Here is a 20,222-nt window from a genome sequence, read left to right as displayed (position 1 = left end):
ACAGAACTTGAATTATTGCAACATGTCCATTCAAACTTTACTCCCCTTTATTGCCATAGGGATGCTGAGGTTGAAGTCACAGGAAATGCATGTCCCAGTCTCCCTTACATATTATTTTCTAAGACACTTTTACGGTTTTTCTACCATATTATTCTACTCTAACTATTATAATTATAGAAATTGAAGTAGATATTCATAAACCATTTCACAAACCACATTTTAAAAATATTTAATTCAATTATAAAATAAAGTATACCTTGCTATACTTTAGAGAAGGACATGGAAAAAATTATTTTTTGCTTCAATTCCTGCTCTTGAAGCAATGAAAAATGAACAAGAATACAAACATATTATTTGTATCATAACTGAGGTGGGTTCCGACTGGTTCAGCTGAACTGGTAGTGGTATGCCAGTCTGGGTCGCCAGAACCGGCAGTGACCCAGACCTGTCACACATCCGAACTGGTTCCTCAGTCAGCACGGAATGTTTTTTTAAAAATTTTAAATGTTGTGCGCATGCGCAGACCTATTTATAGGCAACTGCACACACGTGCAGAGTGTGTGTCTGGCATGCGCATGAGCGAAGCAAGCTGGCGTGTGCAAAATTGCACACACACCAAACCGGCAGTAATCCCGGCAGCAACTCATTCCTGAAACATACCCTCAAGTACCAAAAAACCCCCCATAAAATAACAAAGTGATAACCATAGAAAAGGAATCACTAAAATTACACATCAGAGCTGAAGTCTGTATGATGTATTTTCCCGCTGAAAGAAAAACAAGTTAAATATGTCTATTCGAAAACTTCCCAGATTAATCTTCTAAGGCAGAAGTCAACTGCATTTCATTGATTTTCTATTCTATTCCTCAAGAATCATTTATATAAATCTAGTTTTATTTTTCCAAATTAAGGTATTGTGGCTGCAATGACAACAGAAAAATGTTGCCAGACCGAAAGCAATCTTTCCAAATGGAAATATGAAATCCTACAGAAAAAAGCTTATGGAACTATAATTCCTTCCTAACCCAATACATACTGATATTAATCATTTACAAAACTAACTATTGATGAGAATGAGAAAATAAATACAAATCTTTTTCAACTACCATGAAATAAAATCTATAAGTTTATCCTATTGATGCCATATATGGAGTTATGTCATTAATATTTTTAGATCTTAAAAATATTATTTTTAAAATCTATTTCTTAGCTGTCTTTAAGGTCCATAATCTTCCAAAGGTGATTTATAGTAAAAATAAACAAAAGCAACAAAATCATACTGAACCTAAAAATTTTAAATTAAAATACCATAAGTACTTAAAGTTTATGTAATATGTAGAATCTTCATCAATTCTTATTTAAAAATACACTGGAACATAAAACAAATAATAAATTATAACTCATCAGAAATATGCAAAATTGTTTTAAATCTTTGGCATGGGGGAAAAAATCCTTAAAGTAACTACAATACAGTTGTTTTAAATATAAAGTTTCAAGCAGTTTTATACAAACTCTATATAAATACTTTAAATCTTGTGCTTTAAATAAATAAATAAATAAATAAATAAATAAATAAATAAATAAATAAATAAATAAATAAATAGATAGATAAATAAAATAATTATTTTTCATAATATATTCACATTTTAAAGCATTACCGATGGGCTGTAAGAATGTGAGCCTCACTATCAGAATACCGCAATTATATTATCTTTCTTCTCTTCAAGACTGACCTTTCAATGTCACTTAACAGTCAATGATCAGAAACAGATTTTTAGGGTTTCTTTTTTTCCCCCTAGACATTTTAACTTGATCCATTCCATATGCTGGTCATCCACCATTAGGTGGATGTGTTATACAAAACATTAACTCTATTTTCTGAGCTAACCTATAATAACTTCAGCAAAATACAACATGGAAACGCCAAGAAATAAAAGAATGAAAAAATAATAAAGAGAACCGATTAAAAGATCTTAGCAAAAGTAGTAGTAAGATACCTACTGTGTCCTGAGATTTATCCTTGACATCATAGACTGTTAGCTTTATTTTAGTCTCCTCGTAGATAGGATAATCTGGGGGGAACGTCACACCAGTCAAAAACAGTGGGTCTTTTGTTCCCTGCATAGCAAAAGGACATAATTCAGATTTAGCTAGGTAGCAGCTGTGTACCGTCTTGGATTCAATTATGGTCAAGAGCAGAATAGTTAGAGATTTCCAAATGCAGTACTTCTAAATAGAAAAAACTGATTTTGATTGCCAACTGAATCAAAAATGCAAATTATAAAAGCTCTCAAAACACAGACGAACGTTTCAGGATGCAAAACTTAAATTTGCAACAGTTAACTATTACAGGTGATTGTGTTAGAATATGCAGTATTTTTTTAATACTAACCAGGAGGAGCAGTTCATCCACTGATCCATTATTGAAGTCATGTAATTTTGCACATATTTAGTTTATGCACTGTCATAAAATGTCAAAACGTGGGAGGCATAAACTAAACCAAAAACAGAATTATAAACAGTTTGGGGAATAAAATAAATAAAAGAGTTAAATAAATAAATAATAAACAAATAAAGTAAAATAAATATTTTTAAAATAAGTAGAATAATATGGTTTGGAGTGGGATCCGAAGCACAAGTTTAGTTAATTTTATCAGCCCATAGAACAAAAATGTATTTTTTATATTTTCAAGTTTGCAAACTAATTATAAAAATGGGAAAAAATTCAGAAGCAATCCATAATAGTGCATAAGTCACGCAGCAAAGCTACCTGTACAATTTATGACTATTATAAAGATATTTTGTAATTTGTTTGTAGCTTAACAGCTGTATATTAGCTATTTGGAGGGCAAATACAGGTAATCTTCAATTTATGACCCCAATTGAATCCAAAATTTATATTCCTAAGTGAAACATTTGTTAAATAATTTTGGCCTTTTTACAAGTTACCCTTTCCAGGAGTGTTGTAACTTCAAATGGTGAACTGTTCTAAATTGAGGATTACCTGTACCTGCATGCAAACACAAAAACATAAAATTGCCCAGTGTCAACTTGTGCCTAAATGATTTGCTCCGAAAACCAAAGCTCAGCTTCTCAGTCTACACTGATCTTTTCCACTCAGTTATATATTTTAGTCAGTTATTGGCACTTTAACTAAGAAGCCATCCAGAAGATTATTTCAGGAATGGATGAATTTGACAACCTAATTTTTAGAAGTGAATTTGAATGCGGTTGAGTGCAGCTAAGTGTTTTGCTTTCTCTCCCAGGAATTAAGGTAAATACATCTCAATATGCACTCTGCTAAATTTTTTAAGATTAATCTTTTTTGACTCTTAAAAAACATGACAAGAAGTAGACAAAACAAAAAGGAACCAAGTTAAATTAGAAAATGCCATGTTTATTTCAATTTGCTTATAAAGTATGCCAATATAAAATAGCCTCTGGAGACAATACACTAGTAGCCCAACACACCTGAAAATAACTTACTTGGGAAAGAAAGATATAAAATGTAATCCGTTTTGTATAATCTGTATTGTGACTATAAAGAACAAAGTGCCTTGCTGTACATAATATATGAATATAGAATTCATAGAGAATTAACATTTCTGTAATCAAACTTTTATATTAGTTTAAAACAATGACTTTGCATTTTTAAAATTCAAATTAGTCAATAATTAAGAATCCAAACACCAGTCTATACCTTAAAATGCAAGCAATCTTTAGCAATAGCAAAAGCATTTAGACTTATAAACCACTTCCTTATGCTTTAAAGCCCTCTCTAAGCAGTTTAGAGAGTCAGTGTATTGCTTCCAACAATCTGGGTCTTCATTTTACCAACCTCAGAAGGATGGAAGGATGAATCAAACTTAAACTGCTCAGAATCAAACTCCTGGAGTAAGCAGTAGTTAGCCTGCAATACTGCACCATAACCACTGCACCATAACGGCTCTTAAATGTCCCTCTTAAACTTTATTTTTGCAGGAAACACTGCAGTTATTCACACTGGTTAAATGAAGAAAAGAAAGGACAGAAAAGGGAAGGGAAGAGAGAAAAGAGAAAGGAGAAAGGGCAAAGAGGAAAGAATCACCTCCACAATTTCCGTGCTTGCGTATCTTGTTTGGTTCTGTTCCCCTGGATGCACTACAGTGACCTGCACAAATGTATTCAGTTTTCGATCCCGTGTAGGAGCCACTAAATCTTTACATGCTGAAATGGTACAGAGGGGGAGTGAAGAGAAAGAAAAGGGAAAATCTCATTTAAAAAAAACCTAAATCACAATGAGCACATTGTTGTGTGAGAGGCAGATTGAATAATGTTTCGAAGCTCTAGAGACTTAAGCTTGTTTAGCAGAGGAAGTCTCTTAGAAATACTCCACAAAAATAGGAAATCACATGCTGCAATCTATTTTTTTATTCAACTATGCCATTATGCACTTCATGCAAAGATTTTCTAAGAACTCATTTCAATTTTTGCAAATTAATACATATATGTATATATATATCCATCATTCTGTTATAAACCACTGAGTCACTTAGGCAAATTGGGTGATATAGGAAAGGAAGGAAGGAGGGAAGGAAAGAAGGGAGGGAGGGAGAGAGGGATGCATGCATGCATGCATGCATGCAGGCAAGCAGGCAGGTAGGCATTTCTTTGCCATGTCAACTACATTATGTGTAGCTCAGAAAAGTATTAAGAAACAATGAGGCCAAAAAATTAAGAATGGGGTAAGGAAATATAGCTAAATATTGTTCATAACAATTAACATCATTCTTCATAACAAAGTTCATTATACATTTTCAAACTTCTCTAAAATTGCAAACCATCCATTATTTCCATGGATTATTTAGAACAATTCACACATTTTCTCTCACTGTTTTTCAGAACTTGATCAACTCTACTCAATCATGACTTTCTTGGTCTTATTTTCTCATAATATGTATCATATATTTCTTTTGAGATATGATCTAATTAATTCTTGAGACTATACATCTTTCATACTTGTTACTCTTTGTATATTGATCCACATTCATTCAGCAGCTATCCATTTCTAGCTTTTCCTGTTTCACCATATCTGGTGTGCGACATGAAACAATTGATGGAGGCCACATTGCTGCACCCACTTCACTGTGGGGTTATCCACCATAGCCATTACGCTGGAGGCTTTCATCTTTGGCTGATTCTCTGCTGGCATTCCTCCCATGGCAATGGTCTGCTGGTGCTCCGCCCTCACTCCCTTGTCCTGGGAGATTCACCAAGGAACACTTGTCCCTGGACAATTCACTACATGGAACAATTAGCTGCACCTCCTGATGACTGGGTGGGGCACGCCTTGGGTGCTGGGCCGGGAGTCAGGAGAGGTGGTGGTTGCTGTGTGTGGGGCAACCAGCCATATAGCATCTCCAGTCAACAGTCCTTTAAAACAACAAAGGGGAAAGGAGGGACAGGACAGAAGGAGCCTGACATTTTTTTGCAAATATCATTCTGTCACTCATTCCCTAAACAGTATCCTTGAGAAATGAGTTTTTTTACAAGAAAAGTGCAAAGTTATGGGAAACATATTCTTTAAACTAAGAACAGTTCAGATAGGCATGTTTTGAAATCCCTTTCATAAAGGAGACACACTATTTTTTCCATTTACCGTATTTTTCGGAGTTTAAGACGCATCTTTTTCCCCCAAAAAAGAGGCCGAAAATCTGGGTTCGTCTTATACACTGAATACAGCATTTTTTTGCCTCCCGAAGCCCTGCCCCCTTCACCAAAATGGACGTACATACCCTTATGGAAGGTTTCAGAGAGCTCCTGGGGGCTGGGGAGGGCAGAAATGAGCAAATAATGGGCCGTTTTTTGCCCCCCCAGCCCCCGGCAGCACTCTATAAACCTCTATAAGGCTATGCATGCAATTTATTTGACAAAAATAGCCTGTTTTTGCGAAAAACAGGCCTTTTCTTCCTCTTCCCCCCCCCCCGGAGGACTCTGCAAGCCCCCCAAGGCTATTCATGCCTTTTATTTGAAAAAAAAACCAGGGCCTGTTTTTGCGAAAAACGGACCATTTTGGGGAGGATTGCAGAGTGCAAAAACTTTTTTTTCCCTTTCGGAAAGCTCTTTAGTTAGAGTGATTGATAAGAATTACATTGATCAAGTGCTGTCCCAGCAGAAATAAAGCCTTAGGCGCTGCAGGTTGTCAGTGATTTCCTTCTCCAGCACATGGATAAATACACCTGGAAACATCTACCTACCTACCTACCTACCTACCTACCTACCTACCTACCTACTCTCTCTCTCTCTCCCTACCTACCTACTGTAGAGCCAAGGTGGCGCAGTGGTTAAATGCAGCACTGCAGGCTACTGCTAGATCAGCAGTTCAGCGGTTCAAATCCCACCGGCTCAGGGTTGACTCAGCCTTCCATCCTTCCGAGGTGGGTAAAATGAGGACCCAGATTGTTGTTGGGGGCAATATGCTGACTCTCTGTAAACCGCTTAGAGAGGGCTGAAAGCCCTATGAAGCGGTATATAAGTCCACTGCTATTGCTATATTCTCTCTCTCTCCCTCTCTAACCCTCTGTCTACCTACCTACTTTTTTAAAAAAATTGCCTCTTCAAAACCTTGGTGCGTCTTATACTCCAGTACTTCTTATACTCTGAAAAATACGGTAATCTTTTTGCATTTCCTTAGGAAATTACACAATTCTCTCAAAAACATTTTCTACTTGGCAATTAGAATTTAAAACTTATTTGTGTGTTTAATTAATACGTTTACTCATAGAATTACCAAAGTACTGAAAAGCAAAGCATATTAATAGACAAAATAAAAGCAATAACATTAAAGTTTTAATGGAAGGATGGGTGGTTAGCCTATCCCTTCTCAGCAGTGACCCTTAAAATTACTACTTTTCCCATGTAGCAATGATACTTTAAATGACTTTTTATTCTCTACAATGGAGAAAGTTCAAAATAGTGCAAAACTACTTAGGTAAAATTAGCTGCTTGCTGAACATTAAAATTTTCCATTGAGATAAGAGCATAGCATGGATGGCTCGCCAATGATATTTCAGGAATAGAAATTACATAAGCCTGCTTAAATATATCCCAAGGCAAGTGAGGAAATTATACAATTATTACAAATTGTCTTTGCCAAAATAGTTTCCATCATCATCTTGCCACTTCTGTAATGTCAAGCACATTCAAACAGATTGTTGATAAACAGAAAAATTAAACAAGCAATATAAAGATTTGCCAAATGCTGCTTGATAATAGGTTTTCATTTTAATAATTTTTTCATTATCTCAAACGTCTATATTCAGAACTACCACAGTTTTAATATGAGGTAAAGAAAACCATGCAAAGGTCTATCAAAAACATTCAAGGATCTTTTCTTCAAGCACAAATCTATGAATAAACAAACTTTCAGGAATCTAATACTAAGATATGGTTTTTCTAAACCTGAACAAATATTACGTTCAACATGGTTCAGTCTTTTTAATGCTCATATTTTGACCCATTCTCTGAAGTTTCAATAATTTTCCTTCTGCTAGCTAATAGTACATTAGCTAACATAAAAAGCATTTCATAAGACTGATAAAAATGCAAAATAATCATATTCTGCAATCAATAGCATAGGTGAATCTTTAATGTCACATTCAGAAAGGCTTATATTCTTCAGCCATTTGTATAACATGTTACAAATCTGCTTCACTCCCCATTAAATATTAAGAAACATTTGATTTGTTCATACTAGACTAGTGACCCCGATTTTCTAATCAGAACACAATGTTAATTTTTATTTCTGCATAATAATTATATACTGTACTTCAAAAGATATTGTGATTGTGAAACTTCTTATGCTAAATACAATATTTTGTATGCAAGTTGCATATATTTCTTATGTTAAGCATAATAAACATTATGCAGGAAACCCCAATATTGTTTTTTGGATTCACCAATATTCAAATCATTTTATTTTTATTGTACTCATTGTTTTTTACTTAGGATAAAACTTCTGAAGCTAAATGAAATTTTAGGCAGCCTGGATAAAATTGTAACGGGGAATAATTCTTCTACTTTTCCCAGACCACGGCTAATTCTCCTTTTCCCAGACCACGGCTCAAGTAGTCTTTCTGGTTCCAGGCACAGAATTCTGAAATTCTGTGAAACTGAAAGAAAAGGCTACTAGGGGAAAAAATCCCATAAAGAAACAAGAAAGAATATATATGTATATATATAATTATAATTATATTATAATTATAGCTATATATGATTATAGCTATATATTATATATACATATTATAAAGATATAATACTCTTGAAATACCTGATCAAATGTCATAAGAGAAACAAATCATACTTCTAATAGTAACAAATCAGTTTTATTCCTAACAATCAGTTGTTTTTTTATTTTGCTGCCTCCCTAGGACTAAGAGAAGTGACTAATCCAAAATCATCCATCTGGCTTTGCATCTAAGGCAGGACTAGTCTGAGGCCTTAATCATTAAAAACAAACTGGTTTTTAGCTGTCAACTTAATATCCTGTTCTTAGAACATAAATCATAAAAATAGATTGTATCCATGGCACAAACTAATAAAAAAGTATATTCAACATCTTTAATGTTGCAAAACTTAACCGAAATCCCATTACTAATAGCATACAAAATAAAAGTGACAAACAATGGAGCACAACAGGGTGTTCAGAAAACCACCTGATCTTAAATAACTTAATGTGTAAATTCACTTCAATTTAAAACTTCTTCATACTTCTTATCCTCAAAATACATAGCTTCTTCTGCCTTGTCGTTTATACTTTTAGTCAGAAAAGCACTGTAATAATAAAACAATATATTATTACTGTAAAAGGAGAATTTAAAACTGTGCTTGTTAAAAATGGTAAAATCTCAGCAGAATCCACTCAGCTCTTAAATAAATTTATAAGTTCAGATATCCATAGATTTATTTTTAACTTAATACATAGTTTAACAACATGATCTTTGTTATCCAAAGCTGTGAATTCCAGTTGGAACAAACCTTATACTTCACCCAACTTTACCAATGTTTCATGTGACTGATACAGTAGAATCTCTGGTCACGAACGCTTCTGACCATGACCAAATTGGATTCCCCCCCCAAAATCACTTTTTTTCCACAGCAGATTTCCCCTTCTGCGCCATTTTTTTGTAAGCACCAGTTTTCCAAAATTAGGTTCAGATCACAACCAAATTGGTTTGCAACCAAAGTTATGGAATGAAATATGGTCATGACCAGAGGTTCTACTGTATGTAACTATGTGGCATATATATATCTACCAGAAAGAAAAAAGGCAGGGCCAGGACAAACCCTACCAGAGGTGGGTTGCTACTGGTTCAGCCCAGTTCAGCCAAACTGGTAGTGGTATTTTGGCCTGGGTCGCAGAACCGGCAGTGACCCAGGATGGCCTGAATGGTTCCCTGGTGATTGTTTGTTTTTTCAATTTATAGTCAACTGTGCACACACGAGGGAAGCAAACCAGCAGCAACGCCAGCAGCAACCCACCCCTGAACCCTACCTACCAAAAACAACAACAACTCAGAAGTAAAAAAAGGTTAATTCAATTAGCCTTAATAGTAGCGATTACTATTATCTGTAAAATTAAGGGCCCCTTTTATAAAATTAATTGATGTCCTATCTTTATACACCAATCCTTCTTTGTCTCATGAATAAACTCCTCTCAGATACAAAATCTTGCAAATAATCCTAGGTACACACACATAGACACACACACACACCTTTTCTTCCACAGAAAAAAGTAAAACAATAGGAAAAATCTGAAGGTGATAGAAAAGATAGCTTTGGGAAAGAGAATAAGGAAAACTAGAGTGGAGGTCATGGGAAAAGGAATACAAGAGAAAGCTCTATTTAGGTGTTTGAAAAAGGCAAATACTTTGTTTAAGCAAGAGCTAATATCTGCTTGGTCTTTGTTCTAGTATTTATTGTTTTTATTTGGTATGTGCCTATATGTAAGTGAAGTGCAAGAATTATTTCTCCAAAGAATAATTCTGTTGAATAACAGATATTAACTGTCCCAACCCTACCAGAGAGCTTCCATGACTGACTGGGAATGTGAACATGGATCATAACTTCATAACTATTTTCCCACATTGGCTATCCGCATCTAAGCATCTCCTGTTCTTTCCAGCAACTTTAAGATCCCTTGCCAAGGATTATTTAGGTGGAAATAATGTCATATTTCTATGTGATAATTATGTTTATATATGTCTATAAAGAAGGCCTATTTCTTTCAGAGCTCTTTCTCTAACTGGTTCAGGATATTATTATTCAGCAGAAAAACAAAAGCATTTGTCAAAATCAGAGCAAGGCTTATTAATAGAAAATGTTGAAGAAAAAAACATCTAATACATTTGGAGCACAACACAATTTTTTCTGTGAAAGCGTTTTCTGCTGTTGGGATGCTTTGTCATTGATAATTGCCTCCTCTTAGAAGCCACACAAATAGGAAAAATAAATTAAAATGTCCCACCTACTGTGGTGATTTATTTCTTCTACCTGATCTTCAATGTAAAGGAAGAAAGGCAGGCAGGAAAAAAGGTTAATACTACATTCTTTCTCTGTATAGAGAAGGAAACTATAATAAAAAAGAGTGCTACTGCATTTTCTACTGATAAAAAATCCGCACCTTATGGACAGAAACTGTATCTAAGATCTCATAAAAATAATTCAAGATTTGTTATAAATTATTTCAGAAATATCACTTCGTTTTCAGACTTTCTAAAATAAAAAGACATTTTAGAAATATTAACATAGATTGTACACTTTGTCTTACCAAGACTGAATTCAAACTTTGGTTCATTAACAAACTTCTTGAGACCTATTGGTGAAAGCATATATTATATTACATTACATTACTATATTGCATTATAAAAGTATTCATACATGAGAATGTGTATATTGTATTACAGTAGCTACAGCATTAAGGAAAGATTTCCATCAGCAGCATTTTAGACTATCACACAAGAGCTGCCCTTCTCCATTTTTTAAATCTATCACTATTTTACTAACTGGAATTATTTATACTTAACGAACACATTTTATCACCACTATTTATTCACACCATTCACTATTCAGGGTACATGCTCATTCCTTCCCCATTATAATGAAAAGCAAAACATATTTTCACTTCAGCAGGTTGTATTACTACATACTGAATGCTATAAAGATGTTAAAGTACTTTATATTCTTTAATGGATTAGCCCATCCCACTTGCTCCTGCATAAGAAACTTGCTTCAAATCCCGTCTGCCTAAGAATTTTGGCTGGCATGGTTCAGAAAAAGAGTCTTTTCTGCTGTGGTCCCTCCCAGTGGAATATTCTACAACCAAATATGAAATTGGCTCCCATCTCCTGGCCTCCAGGAAGAGCCTTAAAACCCTATTCTGCCAGCTGGGATGGAGCCCTGCAAGGGGTGCTCTTTGCTCAGGTGGCTGACAGGGTAGAGAGAGGATTCCCACCTCATGTTGCCTGTCCTCTTGGTTTTTACTCTTTAACTAATCTTTTGTAATTTTAATTAAATTGTTTTGTATTATCTTTTTACCATTTTGTAAGCCACTCAGAGTCACGGCTACAGTAGGATGGGCGGCACATAAATCTAACAGAGAAATATTACAAGGCAAAATAAGGTTACAACTTAAATTATGAAGAATTTTAAAATGAAATTTGTTTGTCTAAATGTCATAAATTCCAATGAATGGTTTTTTAGCCTGTGGAAGGCTGCTGTCAAAGCCAACATGCTTAATTTAGTATGCTTAATTTAGGATATTGAGACTTTTGCTACTTCATTTAGAACAGCAAATGTAGCTGTTACTACATCATTAACTGTTGTAAAGCTTTTTGAAGCAGTTTCACAGTAATAGAGCAATGATGAGCACACTAACCTAAATATCTAATGATTCAGAAGTACAATCAACAGGGTTCAGCAGACTGAGATATGAGATTTGGAGCTAATCATTCTCCAAATCCTGTTGCCAATTTGTAAAATGGAAATATATTTTATCTATGATATTTTATGAAAGTGAGTACCTACACATTTAGAATGAGTTTTTCTAAATCATTCACAGGATCATGATACAGCAGACAGCTTATATATTGGATTTACTTACGTGTGAGTTTAGACTCTGCATAATTATCCGCCTGTGCAGATGGAATAAACTGCTGTTCTTCCTCCAGTGCTCTCTCTTCCTTGATATCCATAGTCAATCTCTCAAGCCACCAAATTTGAATTCACAGTTCTTCAGAATTTACCTGGGTGCCAACAGCCCAAGATTCACAGCCAGTCTTAGTCCTTGGTGCAGCTTTAAGATAAAGATCTGGTTCTCCAGACTGGAATTCTGTGTTCAGAAAACATTTGATGAAAAAAAGAAAAAGAAAACATTTGACGAAGTTCCATTAATCCAAACTTTACCATACATCTTTTTGAAAATTAGCAACATGATGTTTCTAGCAACAATTTTGCACATATTTCCCTCCTGTTACCAAAACATAAATAATCAAGCTGGTGTTTTATAACCAATCCTAGAAGTAGATAGCAGCATGAAACCTCTATTTCAGTGATGGCTAACCTTTTTGTCGAGTGCCAAAAGCACGTGTGCACACGCAATCACCCATAATGCAATGTGCATGTGACCCCCCACATGTGCACCCTCCCCCTCACACATGTGCTTCTCCCATATGCCCCCACCTGCCCCTCACATGCACATGTGACCCACACACATGTGCTCATGACCCCATGCATGAGCCTCATCCCGACACATGTACTGTGACCTCACATGCATCCCCACCCACCACTCATGCATGCGCATCTCCCACATATGTCTCATCCCCCTCACGCATGCGCAGCAGAGACCCGAAAACCAGCTAGCCAGCGGGAGGCACGCACATATGCAAGGTGAAACTGAGCTGAGGCGATGGCTCGCAAGTCCGCAGAGAGAGCTCTGCGTGCCACCCGTGGCATGGGTGCCATAGGTTTGCCTTCATGGCTCTATTTGGTACATTTTTTCAGTCCTCTCTTGGCAAGACAAAGAACTGCAAAAGCATATTTCCCTGGAGGTAAAAGCTCAGATGAGTAGATTTACTGTTACAAAACTATAACATCATTACAAAACAATTCCACCAACTGCAGTGTATAAAATGCAAGCTCAATGTGTAACGATCAGTGTTCAATTTTTTTCCTGTTATTTCTCCTGTCCACTTTAGGTAAAGGGCTAGAAAAAAAATCTCTTTGGTAGGAAATACAATTTCCATCCATTCCTGTCTTTTTTTTTTTTTTGGTAACAACTGCATTTTATTTTGAGTTGTTTACTTTTGACCGTGTAAAAACCAAGTTTCGTATTTAGAATTTCAGCAAGAGGTTTGTTCATACTTTTAACTTAAAAATTTTTGTAGTCTGAACAGAATTAATCAAATGTATTTTTGAGATTCATTTGAGAAACAAGTATTCATTATTTGTTTTTATTGAAGCTATACATTTCAAGTTGTATATATTCCTTCAGAACTCTGCTAACCCTAACCTTGTCAATGAAAGTCAGACTGTCTGGGAATTATAACACTTGAAACCTTCCCTGGAACAGTTCCTCCTTCCCTTGCCTCAGTTTCCCCAAAATGAGCAAAACAAGAGCTCTGATCTTCAGAGATATAAGGAATTCTATTATAGAACTGGAGGGATTAGTGCTTTTTGCCCATGTAATGTCTGATCTTGGGAAAAGAATATCCATATTCCCCTCACCACTACTATCAACTAGTTATGACAAATTAAAAGGAATTACAAAGCTTGCTAGAATAATTTAACTTTGAGCTGCAGGAATTTGTGCTGCCTCTTCTCTTTTGCCAATCTTTTCTAAATACCTTGTGAAGACTGCATTTCTTCCATAACCTTGGGGGTAATTTCATGAAAGATTCAAAGATTTACCATGTCTTGCTAAAGTCAGTAATGGCTATCAATGGCTCAGCCTATAACGCCCCAAAAGTATATTAACTCTAAGCTATCAAACAAACAAACCAAAATAAATCAGAGGAGTTATTGGTGGCTATTTTGTTGTCTACAGGTGAAACTAATCAAGAGAAGGACAATATGGAGTATGACAATAGGCTATTTGAAATTACCTGGCATTACAGTGTGCCAGCAGCAACGCTGATTTCTTTGTTGCCACGTTGTAAAGAGAAATTACGGAAGTAAAGTTTTTCATACCTTCATAGATGTCAGGCTCCAAAAGTAAAAAAAAAAGACATCCTGAGATTCTGCTAAGCAGTTTCCTTTATTGTGCCTCGCCTATTGATAGAAATCTTGACAAATTGAAAGAAACTACTTGCACAATATCGCCAACTGAGCAATTGCCAGAGCTATTTACGATGCCAATAGGAGGCTAATGGAGAAAGCAAAATATATAAATTAAATCAAATGTTCAAAGTTTGTTGAAAACTATCAGCTGCAATAACCATTGCATTATATATATTAACTTTCTGAGATAATAATTAACTAAAAAAACCTCCCAACAGTTGATGCATTGGTGAGATAAAAACATCAAGTGAAGTATGTGATTGTCAGGGTATACCGATGCTGCAGGAGAAAGGAAGCTGAACAATCAGATGTGTGATAAAATATGTGAAAGCACAGCTTTCCCATTTTTTCCTTATTTTTGTAGCAGCAGAAACAAATGCACAATCTGATAGCTTATGCATCAATTACATGCATGCTAATATTCAAACTATAAAGAACAAATACTTTCATAATATACATCCTAAACACATTTGCCAGTGTAAGATGTAATATCAATATCATACCTACATTTAAACTATTGGTTAAGAGAAGCCATTGACTTGCTTTGCTGAAATGGTATACCCGACTAGAAAATTCCTAAGTCTACATAAGTATAGAAAAGACCTGCCCCCAATTTACTGAGCTATATAAAGGAAATGAGCTATATAAAGGAACAAAGAAACAGAAAAGAAGAAAAGAGAGAAAGGTCAAAAAGTTCAGACAATTGTATTTTAGTGTAAAGCATGTAATACAAAATTTCATATATAATATGATACCTCTCCAAGCAAACAATGAAGGCCAGAGTTCAACCCTGATCTACATATAAATAAACAAACAAACAAACAAACAAATAAATAAATAAAACAAAGGAAATGTAGTATATATTTGTGTGTACACCCCCCCCACACACACACTACATTTCCTCGGTATTGTGTGTGTGTATGTGTGTATATATACATATACATATACATATACATATACATACATATATATTAATCAGGGTTGAACTCTGGGCTTCGTTGTTTGCTTGGAGATATTTCATTACCTGAGTAGGTAACATTATTTGCACTAAATGGGTGTCGGTTTATTACATTCATTAATTTATTTATTCACATTGACTGTTATGGTATTTTTAACATCTGTTCTTTCATATGTTAATATGTCAGTCAATAAATTTATTCACAACTACAATCTGCACAAACCTAAGAGGAGATACTATTCAGTTATGTTGTGGAGATATAGTTATTCTACATCAGTTCTAGGTTTTTGGCCGGTCTTCTTCTCCTGAGTATCAACTGTCTAAATTTTCCTAAGACAAATATGGTTGTCTGCCATTTGACTCTAGTTAATTACTCAATGTTGTTTTCTGCCAGCTGGTCAAGAAATATTAAATGACATATATTTTAAGGTTTCTTATGTTTTTAAAAGTTCCTATTCGTTTTACAATTACCGTATTTATCGGCGTATAACACGCAGTTTTAAAACTAAAATTGCAAGCTTAAACCCTGCCTGCGTGTTATACGCCGATACTGCGTGTTATACGCCGGGTCCCAAACTGCCTGCTCCAGCTGATTCACCGGCGCCCATGATACTCATAGAAGTGCAGCATCCATTTCATGGCAGCGTCGGCGGCTCACCAGCTACCCTGCCTGATATAACCCCTACCTTGCAGCAGTGGCGGCAGCTCTCCAGCCACCTGCTGTTCGCTTTAACCCCATCATTGAACAAGCCGGAGAGCCGCCCGCTGCCTGTATTTTTTCTCCATCATTGTGGGTGCTTACCTTCCCACCCGCCTGCTCTCTGGTCCCAAGTGTACGCGCCGGCATTCTCCCAATCAGCTGTGAGTCCGCAGCCGCCCGCGCTGCTGTTTTAAAGGCTGCTCCTCAGGACCCTCCAAGGCCACCGTACTTCTGACGAGTGACGTCCCTGACGTTACGCTGAGGACGTTACTCGTCAGCGCAATTAAAGAGTAACCTGAGTCTGCTAGCGACACAGGCCAGGTACTGTGGTGAAAACAAAAACATATAGAAATAGGGGTTTATGTGGGGGGGGCTTGTTATGTGGCGCAGGGGGAAAGAGTATGTGATATGGGGGGTGGGGTTATATGGTACAGGTGGTATCAGGACTATGTGGTACAGGGGGATTAGGTTGTACAGGTGGATCTGGGGGGGGATTAGGTGGTACAGGGGGATCAGAGGGGGGAAAATGATGTGACAGAAGAGGGTGGGGAAGTAATTCATGTTCTAATGTTATAAATTTTAATCCAACATTAAGTTCCGAGCTTCCAAGTCATTTATTTTTAATGAAAAAAAAAATTTTACTCAAATTTTTGTGTTAAAATGGGGAATGCGTGTTATACGCCGGTGCGTGTTATACGCCGATAAATACGGTAGTTTGGCATTTCTTTTATTTTTCTACACCTCTGTCAACTGAACTATGTTTGTTTATTATGTAGACTATGAATATTTTTACATAATGTACATGTACTCTTAGTAGAACTAACAATGTAGAATAAACAAGATCTCCTCAGATGTCTTTCTGTTACAGGTAGTCCCCAATTTACATTCATTTATTTAGTTATCATTTGAAGTTACAATGGCACTGAAAATGACTTGTGATAGTTTTCATACTTAGGACATTATGTGATCAAAACTCAGGCATTTGGTATGCATTTATGAAAGTTGCACTGTTCCATGGATATGTGGTCACCATGACCTTCCCACCCAGCTTCTCCCAAGCAAAATCAATGGCAAGGGAGCTGAATTAATGAGGGTGTGAGTCACTTAAGAACTGTAGAGATTCCTTGTGATCTCTAGGCTGGAATACTGCAATGTGCTCTACATGGGGCTGCCCTTGAAGTGCATCCGGCGAATGCGGCCGCGCGAGTGATAGTGGGCGCACCACGGTTCGCCCACATAACATCCATCCTCCGCGAGCTGCACTGGCTACCTGTTGATCTCCGGGTGCGCTTCAGGGTGCTGTTGACCATCTTTAAAGCCCTTCATGGTAGTGGATCTGAGTACTTGAGAGACCGCCTTCTCCGACCGATAAGATCGCACAGACTGGGCCTCCTCCGAATCCCATCCGCCAGTCAATGTCGACTGGCGACTACACGGAGGAGAGCCTTTTCTGTTGCAGCTCCGACCCTGTGGAACGATCTCCCCGTCGAGATACGCACCCTCACCACGGTCCAGGCCTTCCGCGCAGCCCTCAAGACCTGGCTCTCCCAACAGGCCTGGGGATAAGTCTTTAATTTGCCCCACCCGAGTGTTGAATGTTGAATGCAAGTTGTGTTTTTATTACTTTATTTTGTTCACATATTGTTTATTTTGAATTGCACCCCCTCCCTAATGATTGTAAGCCGCCCTGAGTCCCCTCAGGGAAAAGGGCGGCCTATAAATCTTAATAAAATACTAAAAATACTAAATACTTGAACAATTGTGGCACAAAAAGTTGTAAACTGGGACAAAACTCACTTAACAACTCACTTAACTTGCTTAGAAGTGAAAATTTTGTGAATTGTGGTCGTAAGTTGAGGACTACCTATACTGATCTCAAATATAAGAATTTCCCCCATGTTCTTGCATTTGCATACCTTTTTAATGGATTTTAACCTTTACAATTACATGAGTCTCGAATTTTGTAACATTTAATTGGCATTACATATATATAGTTGTAAATTCTCAAAAACCCAAGCACAAAAATTTGAACATCTGGATGGAACCAATTTAAATTAGAAAAAAAATCCCATTTTATTGTCAAAAAAGAATATATAGCTACCTAAGCCATAGACAACTTTGACTTACCATTAGTTTTTCAATAATGCCTTTCTGGTTGCTTTTGTTTTGTTTTGTTCTTCCTCAAATTTGTATATTTAACGTAACTCTAACTTTCATTCTTCAAATAGCCATTGTGAGTTTGCTTTTCCATATAATTTCATCATCGACTTTAGCAAAACAATAGGATGAATTAACAATTGAATCTTTGTCTTTTGCATTATTTAATAAAGTTTTAAAACAGAAACACATTTATACAGATAAGACTAGCATTTTACTATCAGACCATGGTAGTATGTTATCCTATTCTTCATCCCCCTTGAAAGGACCAGTCAATAATAGCAAGGCAGCTTTTTAGTGGACAAGGGCTGCTCTTAACATTTGAAGTAAAAAGGTGGCTGAATGTGAGAGTAAAGGTGCAATCATTTCATGCATGAGCACGAACAGTTTTAAGGCATCAGGGGAAAGTTATTTATTTCTGTGATATACATAATTGTACAATTTTGTTACTGTAACTTTACAATAAAAGCAATATTTATGCTTGTCATTAATGCTTCCTTCTGGACTATCTCAAAGGGCTGACAAGATGTCACTGATAATCAGATGCATGGGAATTGGTAATAAGTCCATACGATACATCACAAATTGGTTTCAGGTACCTTCTTTAATGTAAGCAGTACATAAAATAATGTAATTACAAATAAAAATCAACTTTTAGAAAAAAGAATAGCATAAAAGTGATTGAAAATAACATAAATGTGGAAAAGTATATGTTATAAAGGTTGTAATAAAAGAGTAGAATAGAGTAGATAGAATAACAGAGTTGGAAGCGTCCTGGAGGTCTTCCAGTCCAACCTCCTGCTTAGGTAGGAAACTCTATACCATTTCAGACAATTGGTTATCAAATCTCTTTTTAAAAACTTCCAGTGTTGGAACATTCAACACTTCTGGTGGCAAGTTGTTCCACTGATTAATTGTTCTGTCAGAAAATTTCTTCTAGTTCTAGTTCTAAACCTAGAACTAAGCTATTCACAAGCTATTCTCCAAAGCACCTTTATTGCATTTAAAATACAATAAATTGCTTAAATTATGATGAGTGTGGAATTAGGAATGGAAGTGAGACAAGATTCTTCTAGTTTCGATCCCTCCACATCAGCAAATATAGGTGGCACAATGCCTCAATGGTTAAGACACTGGGCATATCAGCTGGAAAGCTGAGAGCCTGGGTTTGAAACACGAGTATTGTATGATGGGGTGAGCTCCCATATTTACCAAGCTCCTGCCAAAGTAGCCATTCCAAAGCCTGCAAATGCAAGTAGATAGATAAGTACCACTTCAATGGGGAGGAAACAGTGCTCTGTGACATTACACTGGCCACATGACCATAGAAACGTCATCAGATAGCGCAGGCTCAATGGCCCTTGAAATGGAGATGAACACTGCCCTCTATAATCAGTTATGACCAGCGAGTAGTGATTATGATTCGCAGAAACTCCATTCCCTTTTTCCTTTCCATCAGCAAAACCTGCAGTTATCACCCCAATGATCAGACAAAAATAAACTAGTTACAACTTTGTAAGAATACAGAATTACAAATAGCTCTATCTGTCCATCCTTATACAGATGAATGTTTTCCTATAATTTGTTATAAATATAGGAATAAACCAAATATCCTTCTGATTCATAAATTACTTGGTGCCACTATGATTTATTTCCATTAGACGATATTACACTGCTGCATAACTCTCTTGGGTTTAACCATTTGACAGATGTGTTTTACAATTGTTGTCCATACTAGTTAGTGTTCAACAGATATATTACACTAATTCATCTGAAAAATATAAATTATCAAGCTAACTACAGATAAGATGTAGGTTGGTATTAATTTTACCACTGGCTCCATGGTTCTAAAATCTTGTAATATAATCTCATGGTTTGAATAACTTTATAGCCCCATAAGAGGTTTATGATCTTGTGCAGACACTAACAGAAGATACTATAAAAAATGAGTCTGCAGCTGTTCTGAATTCATCCAAAACTGTTATGTTTTTAAACTTTTAAATGTTTTCAAAGTATTATTTTATATTCATTAAATTATAATTGGAATGTGTGTTACAAATAGATATATTTATTAGTTAGCAACTCATTAGCAGT

General features: G+C 36.0%; 1 protein-coding gene across 6 annotated transcripts in view; it reads right to left on the bottom strand.

The window, feature by feature from the left end:
• INPP4B (inositol polyphosphate-4-phosphatase type II B) overlaps positions 1-20,222 on the bottom strand; it is a 221,525-nt gene that overhangs the window by 130,152 nt on the left and 71,151 nt on the right. For 5 of the 6 annotated variants that reach the window (XM_087724358.1, XM_087724355.1, XM_087724356.1 and 2 more), the window contains exons 3-6: positions 12,140-12,367; positions 10,808-10,852; positions 4,088-4,206; positions 2,002-2,118 (exon numbers count right to left, since the gene is read on the bottom strand). In XM_087724358.1, the coding sequence (XP_087580484.1) occupies positions 2,002-2,118; positions 4,088-4,206; positions 10,808-10,852; positions 12,140-12,230 (372 nt within the window). In that variant the 5' untranslated portion in view covers positions 12,231-12,367. The remainder of the gene's footprint in view (positions 1-2,001; positions 2,119-4,087; positions 4,207-10,807; positions 10,853-12,139; positions 12,368-20,222) is intronic. The other variant, XM_087724357.1, reaches the window with a different exon arrangement.

The sequence above is a fragment of the Thamnophis sirtalis genome, unplaced genomic scaffold (assembly GCF_051295495.1).
Source record: "Thamnophis sirtalis isolate CommonGarterSnake01/CBP01778 unplaced genomic scaffold, rThaSir2_p1.2 scaffold_10, whole genome shotgun sequence".
In the NCBI taxonomy this organism is placed as follows: domain Eukaryota; kingdom Metazoa; phylum Chordata; class Lepidosauria; order Squamata; family Natricidae; genus Thamnophis; species Thamnophis sirtalis.
This window is presented reverse-complemented; position numbering and strand designations above follow the sequence as displayed.